Below are 13618 nucleotides of genomic sequence, written 5' to 3' on the forward strand. Positions count from 1 at the left end.
GTACTGGTTTTCCAGTAGGACGTAAGTGTCTTTAGCAACATATCACTACACATGAGATATATGTATGAGGGCAAGTCAAAAAGTTCTAAGACAAATGAAAAAAATCTTTATTTATGAAAATAACAAAGCTGTTTCTCTACATATCCTCCATTTAAGTCTAAACACTTCTGCAAGTGATGTTTCCATTGGAGAGTTCCTTCATTGTATTCCTTTTTTGAATTATTTTGAATTCCTTTTGAAATTATAACATCTGTCTTAGAACTTTTTGACTTACCCTTGTATATTATCTCGGGTTACTTCAGTGGGTCCTTTGAAATTACTGACATGACGGGTTTTTGACAGGACTAAAATCCCAGGCATACACCAATAATAATCGTATTACCTCACCCAGCATCTAAAACTAATCCAGTACAAATACAGTTTTAAAATATGGGGCTGAAGACTAATGTTTTCTGACAAACTATTTCTTTAAAGGATTATTAGACCTACTCGGTGTAAGTTCTATTTCACTTTGCTTGCTGTAAGTGCTTGTTTTGTCAGCAGCACCGCACTATGTGTGAAGCTGTCATATTCATTTAGGTTAGCAGATCCGTTAACAAGCTCTGTGGCCTCGGATATGACTCTCTAATCTATATGTGTGAAGAAGCATCAAATCCCAATTGTCTCAGTTCAAAACTATTCTACTTCCATAGTGTAGTTTCCCAACTTTTTTTTCACATGTAACAAGCAAGGCATGTTTTGTTGTCAAGTCAAGGCACGGAAGTCATCCAAATCATGCGGGATTGAGAAAGGCTTTGGCTTTAATTGAAAACAGCTTTGCTTGTCAATAAACACCTGAATTAACGTGTGTTCTTGTTTCTCCCCCCTCATGTTTACAAATTGTCTCTGTCTACACCTGCAGAGAGCTGAGGCGAAACTCCAATTGAAACTTTTTTCCTTATCTTGATTTTTGAATACGTGCAACAGTTCAAGATTCTCAATTAATTTTCCTTTTCACGCTTAGAACTCTAATCTGTGCAGAATGGAATGAGCCTGTTGGAGCAGAAGAAGTAGGGGGAAAATCAATTAAAAGGGTGCTTAAGTGTGTAAATTTAGATGCTGCAGAATCTGAGAGTGAAAATACTAGCAGGAGAGAGAGAATGATGGACAACAAGAGAGATGTAAAATGGTAGAGGTAGATATGTTAGTGTTCCAGGCCTTGGGAAGTATTAGTACCTTTTATTATTTACACACACACACACACACACACACACACACACATGCTTATTACCCTATTCCTAATGGTCTGATAAATTGCAAGGCATGCTGACGCTTATGCTGTGGTTAACTTGGAAGTGGGAAATTAGAATTATATCATTTTTGAACCTTTGTGCATTCGAGTTACAGAAGGGAAAAAACACGGATGCCTCCATTTTCATCTTTTGTTAGCAATCATGTAGCCAGTTAACGGTGATCACAAGTTAGTAAATCTGTATGTTGATTGCTCTCAAGCAAATACTTGTACTGTACAAACAGCATAATTCAGGGAAAAAAAGTCAATATATTACTTTTTTTTTAAACTATTGAGCAGCCATATTGATTTGACATCACTTGCTGAATTTGGAGCTGAAGAGGCTTTCCTGACTTTCCAAATAGGAATTGTGAGTTGAGGGGGCATTTTCTTTGATTTTCCTTGTCAGCTTGGAAATTGAGATATTTTAAACACAGCATTAGTGATCCAGGACACAGACTCCACAGGGAACTGTTCCCCTGGATCAAGCCCTGAGCTCCAGTCTTTGTAGCCTCGCCCAACTTTTTCCTCTTTAATCCCAATTTTCACACTCTCCATTATACCCAGTTAGGCTGTAGGGTCCAGCTGTGAAACACCTACTCCCCTGTGTTGAGTCACTGTTCTGTCAGTAGTTGGCATGTGTCTTGTAGAAGTCTCTCATCTCATCTCATCTCATTATCTCTAGCCGCTTTATCCTTCTACAGGGTCGCAGGCAAGCTGGAGCCTATCCCAGCTGACTACGGGCGAAAGGCGGGGTACACCCTGGACAAGTCGCCAGGTCATCGCAGGGCTGACACACAGGCAACCATTCACACTCACATTCACACCTACGGTCAATTTAGAGTCACCAGTTAACCTAACCTGCATGTCTTTGGACTGTGGGGGAAACCGGAGCACCCGGAGGAAACCCACGCGGACACGGGGAGAACATGCAAACTCCTCTTGTAGAAGTCGTTTCTAAAAAAAAAAAAAACTGACAGGACTAATGCTGCGTTCATGTGCTATGGGAAGATGATATTTTCCAGTTGGGAAGTGGTATTTACCAGTGTGTTGTGTTCACATGCTTTTGTTGTTGTTGACAAAAATTAAAGATGGTGGACCAGATAGCTATCGTTAGCAATAGCGTCTGCTCTGGATAGGTAAAAACAAACCATAACACATTTTTAAAGGAAACGGATTTCTAACGTATTATATTAGGCAGCTGGGCCATAGAAGGTTCACGCTGCATGCTACACGCTACACGTTCACGTGAAGAACCGGACCCTGGGCCATTAAACTTCATGCTTGGATGTTCACGTGTTGCGTCTGTTCTACTTTGACCGAGTAACCAACAATATGGACTCTTCGGATGACGATGATTGCCTCATTCTGCTTTTACTGAGACAGAGGAAGAGAAAAAGGAACAGAATTTGGAGCCGAGAACACTTCCTTCTGAGAGAAACCCGTGGTGAATTTCACCGAACATTCTATAATCTGCTTGACAATCCCGTTGAAGAACTATTTTTCAATTATACCATTCAATTATATTTTTTCTGAAGTTTTCCCCTGAAAGCATAGAGTTATCTCCCTAGACCCATTCTGATTGGCTGGCGCGGCGGTGACCGCATGCATTGACTGGAATTTCCATCTTCACGCCTAGAAAAAAGTGTGCATGTTCATTTCTCGCTTCACGCGTGAAGTGTGCAGCGTGCAACGTGAACGCCGTTCTATGGCCCAGAGCAAGTCATGCTACGTTTGTCCACTTTTCTTTACATGCGTGTAGCGTGCAGCATGCAGCGTGCAGCGTGAACCTTCTATGGCCCAGCTGCCTTACACTTGTTAATGACGCAACATTGCATAGACACCAAAAACTACCCACTAGTACTAGTAAAAAAAAACTTTAGTAGCGTACAATGCTTACCATTCTAGTGTCTTGTACTGCTCGCCGCCATGTTGAAAAGGTTAGAGTTCATCTCATCTCGGCAACTCGTGTATCAAAATTTTCTACGAGTTGCCCAGTGGAAAATACCACAAGAGGGGGCGTTCATGTGTGCTTTCCATGTCGGCGTTTGGTATTTACCATAATTCCCATAGCACATGAACGCACCATAAAATCCGTGAGATCCACTAATAATAATTGTATGACACAACCTCTCCATATTAAACAACCCAGTTTGAATAGAGTTTAAATCTGATTTATTTTGCCAAATCATTCCTTTAAAGGATTAGTAGATATGTGTGGTAGAAGTCCCAGGTCACTTTCATTTAAATGCTTGTTTTATCAGCAGAACTGCAATATGTGCAAAGCTGTCATATTCATGTCGGAGACTGTCTCTGTTGACCTTAACGTTAACATATTGCTTAAGTCTATACAAATTAGCATTAGTTTTTCATTACCATTTATTTGGACTTCACAAAGTCTACACTTGAACTTAATGTTTTTTTTTTCTTATTCTTATTTTCCATTGTCTACACTGTCTCCTTACCTAAATACAGCGCCCTCCACAATTATCGGCACCCCTCGTTAAGATATGTTCTTAGGCTTCTAATAAATTCATTTTTTATGCCTCCGCCACCTTAAGGTGCAGGAGGCATTATGTTTTCAGGTTGTCCGTCTGTCCGTCCGTGCGTGCGTCCGTCCTTCCGTCCCGAAACCATGTGAACACGATATCTCAAAGGCTAATGAAAGGAATTTCACCAAACTTTCACCATTTGTGCGCTTTGGGACAAACATGAACTGATTAGATTTTGAGGTTCAAAGGTCACAGGTCAAGATTACTGTGAGGTCAAATGTCCATCCCCAAATCACAACTTAATAAGGCGTGTAGTCTACCAGGCGGAGGCATCCCCATCGACGCCGTTGGCGTCGAGTTCTATCTAGTTTAAAATAATATAGGACAACAGTGCAAAAAAAGAGAAAAATCCAACCTTTAATTCAAGTGCATTTATTGAGTGGGAAAAAAAATCCCACATTAAGAAATAATTCTTTTACAGGAAATCATGTGTGCCACAATTATTGGCACCCTTGATGTTAATACTTTGAATAACCCCCTTTTGCCAACAAGACAGCACTTAATCTTCTCCTATAACATTTCACAAGATGGGAGAATACAGAGAGAGGGATATTCGACCATTCCTCTTTGCACAATCTCTCTAAATCGTCCAGAGTCCTGGGTCCTCTCCTATGCACTCTCCTCTTCAGCTCACCCCACAGGTTTTCAATTGGGTTGAGGTCTGGGGACTGAGATGGCCATGGGAGGAGCTTGATTTTGTGTCTGGTGAACCATTTTTGTGTAGATTTGGCCACATGTTTAGGGTCATTATCTTGCTGAAAGACCCAGTGACGACCCAGCTTCAGCTTTCGGGCAGAGGCCACCAGATTTTGATTTAAAACGTCCTGGTATTTCAAAGAGTTCATGATGGCATGCACCCTAACAAGGTTCCCGGGGCCTTTGGAAGAGAAACAGGCCCACAGCATCACCGATCCTCTCCCATACTTCACAGTGGGCATGAGGTGCTTTTCCGCATACTCATCTTTTGTGATGTATTAGTGTTTGTTGCCAAAAAGCTCTATCTTGGTCTCATCTGACCAAAGCACACGGTCCCAGTTGATGTCCCAGTGCCGCTTAGCGAACTCCAGACGTTTACGTTTATGCTTGTAAGTGAGAAACGGCTTTTTCCGTGCATGCCTCCCAAACAGCTTGTTGGCATGTAGATAGCGCCTGATGGTTGTTATGGAGACTTTGTGACCCCAAGATGCTACTCTTTGATGCAATTCTCTAACAGTGAGCTTTGGAGAACTTTTTACTTCTCTTACCATCCTCCTCACTGTGCGTGGTGGCAAGATAAACTTGCGTCCTCGTCCAGGCTGGTTTGCCACTGTTCCAGTTGTTTTAAACTTCTTGATGATTCCTCTGACTGTAGATATGGGCAGGTGTAGGCGAGTGGCTATTTTCTTGTAGCCATTGCGTGACTTATGAAGGTCGACACACATCTGCCTTACTTGAATGGTGTGTTCTCTTGTCTTTCCCATGTTGAAGAGTGGATAAGAGAAACAGGCCTCTGTGTCACATCATATTTATACCCCAGGGAAACAGGATGTGATGAATTACTAATTAAAGGTTCCTAGATACTCTGATCAACTTTATAAACTACAGTAGAAATGACAGAAATACTTCAATTACATTTATTTTCTAGGAATTGTTATGGGTGCCAGTAATTGTGGAACAGGTGATTTTATGAAAAATAATTATTTCTTTGTTAGGGATTTTTAATTATTTTTTTTTAATTCACGTGAGTTAAAGGTTACGTTTTTCTACAATTTTCAGTGTGAGATTATGCTTCTGCAATAAAAATTGAATTTATTTTAAGGCTTTTAACACATCTTAACCAGGGGTGCCAATAATTGTGGAGGGCTCTGTATACTAAATTATGTCATTTGAATATTTTTATTTTCTCAGTTTTATTCTTGCATAAAAGCACACTTATTTTTAGATTGTCTGATTCTGTCTCTTTTGAAAGCTACACATTCTGCGCTAATGCATGTATTGTGCTTATGACAAGTACGCACACAGGTTTTTTTCCTCTTTGTCAGGTGCTGCTTTGCTCAAACTGACAAAAACTCACCTTTACATAATAATGTAAAGTCGCATAGGTGATAACTGTGCTGAAGAGGGAGGGGTTAGCTTGTGTGGCAAGAAAGAGGAGGGGCACCCCCTTTCACTTGGGATGAAAATCCCCAGAATTCTAGTGTTAAGTTGTTTCTCACGCTGCTTTTTTCAGCATCCTGTTGCTGTGCTTTGTAACGAAACTGCATACAGGTCAATCAGGTGCTTTTTCATGCTCTGATAAATTTATTAGAGAAGGAGTATCAGGGATGCGTACTTATTAGTACTGACTTCTATATGAATCTCTCTGTCTGAATCACAGGCATGGGACCCGATGTGCTGGGGAGGTGGCTGCTGTGGCCAACAACTCGCACTGCATTGTGGGTATTGCCTACAATGCCCGAATTGGAGGTAGGTTAATTTCCCCAAAACATTAATTGCATTGCTTACACTGTCTTATTTATAAATGTTAGTGCACATCTGAGATAATTTTGGATGAATTTTTACTTTGAGATGTTTTATATGCATATGCAGGCCATTGTCTTTAAGCACCTTTGGTAACAGTTTATTTCAGCAGTCTGCTTTTAGACAATCTACAGTCACGAATGTGGCCCTGTCCACACGGCAACGGATTCAGGTGAATCTGATAAAATTGTTTATCGTTTCGGCCTGGCGTCCACACGGCACCAGCGTTTTGGGTGCCCCACAACGATATTTTTTGAGAACGGGTTCCAGAGTGGAAAAATCTGGCAACGGCGCCGTTGTGAAGTCGTCTGGATGAGTAGAACGGATTTGTTTACGATGACGTCTCAACCACATGACTAGAACAAGCAGCACTCTCACTGTTTTGTATGAACCACTGCATTGCATTCACTTTTGTATACAGCTTTTCTTTTAAATAAACAAGTAACTGAACCATTTCTTGAATTTCTTTTTTTATTGGATAAGACTGCTTTTCAAAATGTTCACACACAATATAAAAAGTTATATAAAAATGCTTTTCAAAATGTTCACACACAATAAGAAAATTAAGTTATATAAAACTATACACACTAATAAAACTAATTTGTACACACAGAAGGCACGATTTCCTCGCGTAGTCGCAGCCTTCTTCTTCTTCTTGTTGTGTGTTTGTTCCTGACAGTGCTTCACACCGGGTAGAAGAAGGGGTTTATGCGCATGCGTTTACTTCTTCTATTGTTCTGGTGTCTCCGATGGGACCGTCTTACAGCGCACGTAGTGGTGTGGCATGTGTATTGCATCGTTTTCAGCAAGCGTTGCGTTGCCATATGTACCTGATATTTTACTGATCCGTTGCCCATGTGGACGCGATATTTTTTTTAAATAAAATCTCGTTGCCGTTGTCGTGTGGATGTAGCCTGAAAAGGGTCAACATGCTCTCAGGTGACTGTCCTGAACAAGCCATAAGCCTTATAGTCATAGTTAATAGTCATTATTTTTATCAATAGAATACACATTTCCTATTAACAAAGTTAGCACAAAAAGTTCTTTCAACAAAGCATGTGTAGATTATTTACACTTTAATGTATTTCTCAGCAACTGTTCTATTGATTCATGTGGTTATATTTTTAGACATTCAACAAACTATCAACTGATTTAATAGTTCATATAGGTATATTGTCATTAAAAACTACTGGATAGTCATGCGATTATTAAGAATGGACCATCCAAAGTGTTATAAAAACATTACTTTTGCAGTGGCCCTGTAGGTTTTGAGTTTGGTACATTCCAGAAACATCAGAAAAGTTTTCTGGACACACTATCAGAATCTAAAATGAAGCTGGGATGCACTGATGCTGTGAGTCAAAATAGGGTCCTTTAAGCTACATTTCATTAAAATGCCGGTCTGATTTTCAGTGAAGGTTTTCTTTTAACAGTGATAGAGTGTAAGCGTTTAAAAATGACGAGAAGCACACACAATGGGTCTCATTTATCAATCTTTTAGTAAAATTGTGTGTAAGTGTTTGTGGTGTAGTGGTTAGCACTGTCGCCTCACAGCAAGAAGGTACTGGGTTCGCGGCCAGCAAGGGCCTTTCTGTGTGGAGTTTTGCATGTTCTCCTCGTGTCTGTGTGGGTTTCCTCCGGGTGCTCCGGTTTCCCCTACAGTCCAAAGACATGCAGGTTAGGTTAATTGGTGGCTCTAAATTGACCGTAGGTGTGAATGTGAGTGTGAATGGTTGTTTGTCTCTGTGTCAGCCCTGTGATAACCTGGCGACTTGTCCAGGGTGTACCCACCTCTCGCCCATAGTCAGCTGGGATAGGCTCCAGTTTGCCAGCAACCCTGTAGAACAGGATAAGTGGCTACAGATGATGGATGGATGTTTGTGTATGCCAAACAGAACAAAAAAAATTCTGCTGGATTTACAAAAGTTTTGGAGAAACTCATATTTTCTTTATAGTCACGTGTGTATGTTGATCGCCAGTAAAGTGCAAAGCGTACTCCTGACACAGCTCATTTACATTTAGTGACACCCACATAGCTTCATAAATGTTCAAGTGCACAGATGGTACAAAATGAACGATAGGGGTAAAGTCTGAAAGACAGAAGTGGAATTTATTTTGACTCAAAATGAACAATGAAGGTAGAGACTGAAAGGCAGAAATGGAAGTTATTTGAATTTGAATATTTGATTGTATGATTTGAAATCGGTCAGATCAAGGTTTATATTAGTTAGTTTTCTTCTCCAGAAATGTACACAACTCAGGAGCATGAGTAGTCTATGAATTTTTCCAAATTTACAGGATTTTCATGCATACCAAGTTTCTTGAATAAAAGCTTGTGTGTACGATTTACAAATAAATATGTTCATATCCAGCTAGATACATAAGGCCCAATGAACAAGAACAACAACTAAGAACAACTTTTATTTATTTATCACACGTACACTTAAGCACAGTGAAATTCCTCTCTGCATTTAACCCATCTGAAGCAGTGATCACACACATGCGCGCGCACACACATACCCAGAGCAGTGGGTAGCCATGCTATAGTGCCCAGGGAGCAGTTGGGGGTTAGGTGCCTTGCTCAAGGGCACTTCAGCCCACGCAGACATGGGGAGAACGTGCAAACTCCACACAGAAAGGGCCCCCATCGGCAGCTGGGCTCAAACCCAGAACTTTCTTGCTGTGAGACAACAGTGATAACCACTACATCATCGTGTTGCCTAAGAAACGTACAAGAAAAAAGTTTTTAAACTTAATTAATTGAATAAATTGATTCATTTCTGGAAACTCCAAGCAGAGATATGTTGTCCTGTGTTTCTCATGCAGAGACTCAGAAAAAAAAAATCTCCCAGTGACTGAACTGTGTGGGCTAGTTCAGGTCTTTTTTTCCTGTTTTGAGTCGTAGATGGGTTGGAACCTGGCAACCCTATCTATGAGGTTAATACAAGAGTCACATGAAAGTAACAAAATTGTGCTCAGATAACTTTTTTGTTTCCTCCTGCGGGATCCCAGTCCCAATGCACACACCTTGTTTCAATGTGAAGCTTTCTAGCAATCTTCCTAATCAAATCTGTATTTGTATTCGATTAAAATTCATCATCTGTTCAATCTGAATAATTCAATTATAGCAGAGCTCCCTGCGTGCAAAGCACACAGAGCGAAGTTCCATACTTAAGAGAATACGGTAATGCATCGGCCTGATTTTTGATGGCTTTTGTGACCGTATGACGTACAAACGAATGACATACGTGTACCACCACAGGAAACCCGATCGTAAGTGCAAGGCAATGTATCTCATAAACACTTGACCACCAGACACAAAATTTGTATCTTTATTTCCATAAGATAGATGGGTTTTTATGCAGCACTTATTTTTTTATTTGCTTTTTAAAATATAACATGGGATTATTTACTAACACTGTAGCAGTCCTTGGAATTAAGAACAACAGCAGGGAGTCTCTGACGTGTGCATATGTGATTTATTCCTCTTGAACATGAGTATAGCATCGAACACCGTGAAAACTAAAGGGAAAAAAAATTAACGTAACATGGTTGTAAACAAATACACTACCGTTCAAAAGTTTGGGGTCACCCAGACAATTTTGTGTTTTCCATGAAAAGTCACACTTTTATTTACCACCATAAGTCGTAAAATGAATAGAAAATATAGTCAAGACATTTTTCTGGCCATTTTGAGCATTTAATCGACCCCACAAATGTGATGCTCCAGAAACTCAATCTGCTCAAAGGAAGGTCAGTTTTATAGCTTCTCTAAAGAGCTCAACTGTTTTCAGCTGTGCTAACATGATTGTACAAGGGTTTTCTAATCATCCATTAGCCTTCTGAGGCAATGAGCAAACACATTGTACCATTAGAACACTGGAGTGATAGTTGCTGGAAATGGGCCTCTATACACTTATGGAGATATTGCACCAAAAACCAGACATTTAGTAGAATTTAGCTAGAATAGATAGTTTTCACTGACGTCACGGCATTCCGGGGAATGCCCCCCAGCCGCCATTTTGTGGGGCAAGCAAAACGGACCATCGCCACTACCGGCTACGTTATCTCGGACGAATTTATTAAGCTATATAGTCAGTTTTCTAAAATAAAGATCAATGTTGGCAAAATCAAGCAAACGGAAGTATATGGATACATTGGACGACATCTCACGACAACAGTATGCAGCCAAACTGGCCTTGATTGGGGGAATTGACCCCTACGAAGTGGACAAAGAAGCATTTTCAAGTGACTATGCAGGGCTGCCATCCATATCGTACCCTGATATTGTGAATTATTTCGTGAATAGTAAAAGTGCCTACGCACTTGACGACCTCAAAGCATACAAGTCGCTGGAGTCATACAATTATTTTGTCTGTGGCTGGGGCCGCGAAGTCCACCATATAAAAACAAGTGAGAGCCGTGTCCTAATTACAGCCAAGGTATGTAAACATTGGAATTTTAGAGCTCTCAACACTGCATATAAATATATGTGTCTGTATAATATCAAGTTGATTTAAGACAAATTTTACATCCATTAGTGGTATTACAGTACCATGTCAGTATAAACTTTGTAATATATATTGTTTGCTCGCCTTCGTGCTCCCGTACAGTGGGAATTACATAAAAGCTCTGCTTGACTTCATCATTTGACCTATTACGACAGCCGTGAATACAACAGGTGTGCACCATTGCTAGCTTTAAATAGTAATAATGTAACTATAAATGTAAATTATATATATATATATATATATATATATATATATATATATATATATATAAAAATAAATGTAACTCGCGCGTTACAATGTGTGCTCAGTGACCCGTACGGTAAGCTTGCCCCGCAAGATGGCCGCCACCAGGGAATCCCCGACTCTGTGACGTCATGTGAAAACTATCTATAGTCATTTACCACATTAGCAATGTATAGAGTGTATTTCTGATTAGTTTAAAGCAGGGCTTTGAACCGGGTCAAGGAACGAAAACCGGGAACTTTTTCTATTTCACATGGAACAGAAACGAAACCAGAAACTTTATTATTTTTTATGTTCCGGAACAGAAACGCTTATTAAAAATAATGGTAACCGGTTAATACCGGTTTTTATTTCGTTCCTCAAAGTTTCCGTAGCCTACAAATAAAAAAGCCATGAGTGTCTGAACAAAGAAGAGCCTGAACGTTGCAACCTCCCTATTGGCTGTTTGTAAAAATGTATCAGTTGTTGCCCTTCCCACGGGAATCATCGCGGGCTCGAGAGACGAGACCTGACGAGTTAGTTCGTTGGTAGCAGAACAAAATGTCTGGACACAAATCGGGTTTTCAGAAAAGGAAAGAAAATAAACGGAGGGTCGAAAATACAAAAAAGGAGGCAGAAAATGCAAAACGAGTTTTAAGGTAGGACAAATGGTTACTTTTCTGAGGCAGCCCGCCGTGGCTGCAGGTTTTCAGTTGTCATTGAATGGTTAGTTTTCTGAGGCAGCCCGCCGTGGCTGCCTGCAGGCTTATTTATTATAGCCCATTTAGTTAAAATAGTTGATATAAAATGTTTATAGTTATATGATGGTTGTCCTGATTTAGACTGGTGTTTTTTTTTTTTGGGGGGGGGGGGGGGTTGCGCGATGTTGCACCCGGGTCCAGATTAGGGCAGAACCGGCCCTGGCTACATTTCAGGTGTAGTTTGTTTTATGTATGTATGTACTTGCATAGATGTGTACTTGGTCTTCCAATATGGCGCCTAACAAAATCTCGCGGCGCGGTGACGTCATGCGGTAGCCCTCTATAGGGCCTGACTAGCCTTTGGTAACACACTAAACGAATTCTCTTTCATTTTTGGCACTTTTTCTGTTTGTGTAGATGGGAAGACATACTGAGAATCCAAATCACCAACATTTGAAATAATAATTGTTTTGAATTATTTCTTGTCTTATTTAATGAAGGTTGTAATAGAATTAGCCTACATTTGGCTTAAGCTGGATGAGACAGAGACATAATTTTATAGCCATTTGTTAAACAGCTGACAGGGAACGTAATTAACCGTTCCGGGAACGAAATTTTTTTTGTTCTAACCGGTTCGGGAACGTCTATTTAATGGTGGAACCCAAAACCGGAAACGTTAAAATTCCGTTTCTGTTCGGAACGAACCAATAGGAAAAAAATTCTGGTTCAAAGCCCTGGTTTAAAGTGATCTTCATTGAAAAGAACAGTGCTTTTTCTTTCAAAAATAAGGACATTTCAAAGTGACCCCAAACTTTTGAACGGTAGTGTACACAATTTTGCAGAGTAATGTTTACAGACTATGCTCTGAACATTACACACCTTGCTCTGCTCAACCAAGAGTGCAACCCTCTACAAGTTAGCCAAATGTGCACCATTAGCCTCTGCACTCAAAGTCTTGTGCTAAACCACAGTTCAACCAATGCACTGAACACAAACAAAACACACTCAATAGACAGCACAATCAAACTTTACATTGTGTATGAATGACTTATCAGGATGACAGACAGCAAAGCTTTATAACATACCGTGCTAAACTTCTGACGAAGGCACATGCTTATTGTTGTAGTGGACTGACATTCTTGCGTTTGTAAGCAAATTTTTGTTTTAATTTGGAGCTGTGCTGAGTGACATGCATACTTGCTTGCTGTACTCACAGGAGGGCATAAACATGTCTTTTTCTGTGTCACCACTTGTCTTTGGTTTATCAATGAATTAGATTTTATTTGGCTTTCTTTGTTTCAGTGACAGTAAAACTGTGCCAGAGGCATGTTTAGAGTCAATGAACATTGCGTTTATACTGGCAGATCAGATTTCACTGACATTTTACATCACAAAAGCATACTACAAATCTAGAGAATGAAAGTCCAAAAGGCTGCACAAGATCTTATTAGAGGCTGTTCTGTCTGTAGCGTATCTGTATGAATTAGCCAAAATAATGGAAAGTCAAGCTGAAGAAGTCATGACTTCTATATTATTGTCTGCTTTACCTTCGATGATTAGGAACTGCCTCTGATGTCACCTTTTTCTTGTTTGCTGAAAGCATTCACACTTCAGCTTTTGGAGTGTTTTTTTTTTTTTTACCTGCTCAGTTGCTTTAAGCACCTTTTAAATATGTGCTTTGCTCTTCTGGTACAATTAATAGCCTCATGAAAACTTCCCCAGAGGTTTAAATGAATATTCTATCTTTATATCTTCCATGAACTCTTAACCATTCTGTCATGTACTCACATTTCTCACGATATGTCTTGAGAAATGTCTCATGAGACGTTCTTTCAAAGACTCACGTACTGACATAGGTTGAAA

General features: G+C 40.0%; 1 protein-coding gene across 1 annotated transcript in view; it reads left to right on the plus strand.

The window, feature by feature from the left end:
- Positions 1–13618, plus strand: part of pcsk6 (proprotein convertase subtilisin/kexin type 6) — a 183526-nt gene that overhangs the window by 44296 nt on the left and 125612 nt on the right. The window contains exon 6 of the mRNA XM_060941090.1: positions 6179–6267. Coding sequence (XP_060797073.1) covers positions 6179–6267 — 89 coding nt within the window. The remainder of the gene's footprint in view (positions 1–6178; positions 6268–13618) is intronic.

This window comes from Neoarius graeffei, chromosome 15 (assembly GCF_027579695.1).
Source record: "Neoarius graeffei isolate fNeoGra1 chromosome 15, fNeoGra1.pri, whole genome shotgun sequence".
NCBI lineage: Eukaryota > Metazoa > Chordata > Actinopteri > Siluriformes > Ariidae > Neoarius > Neoarius graeffei.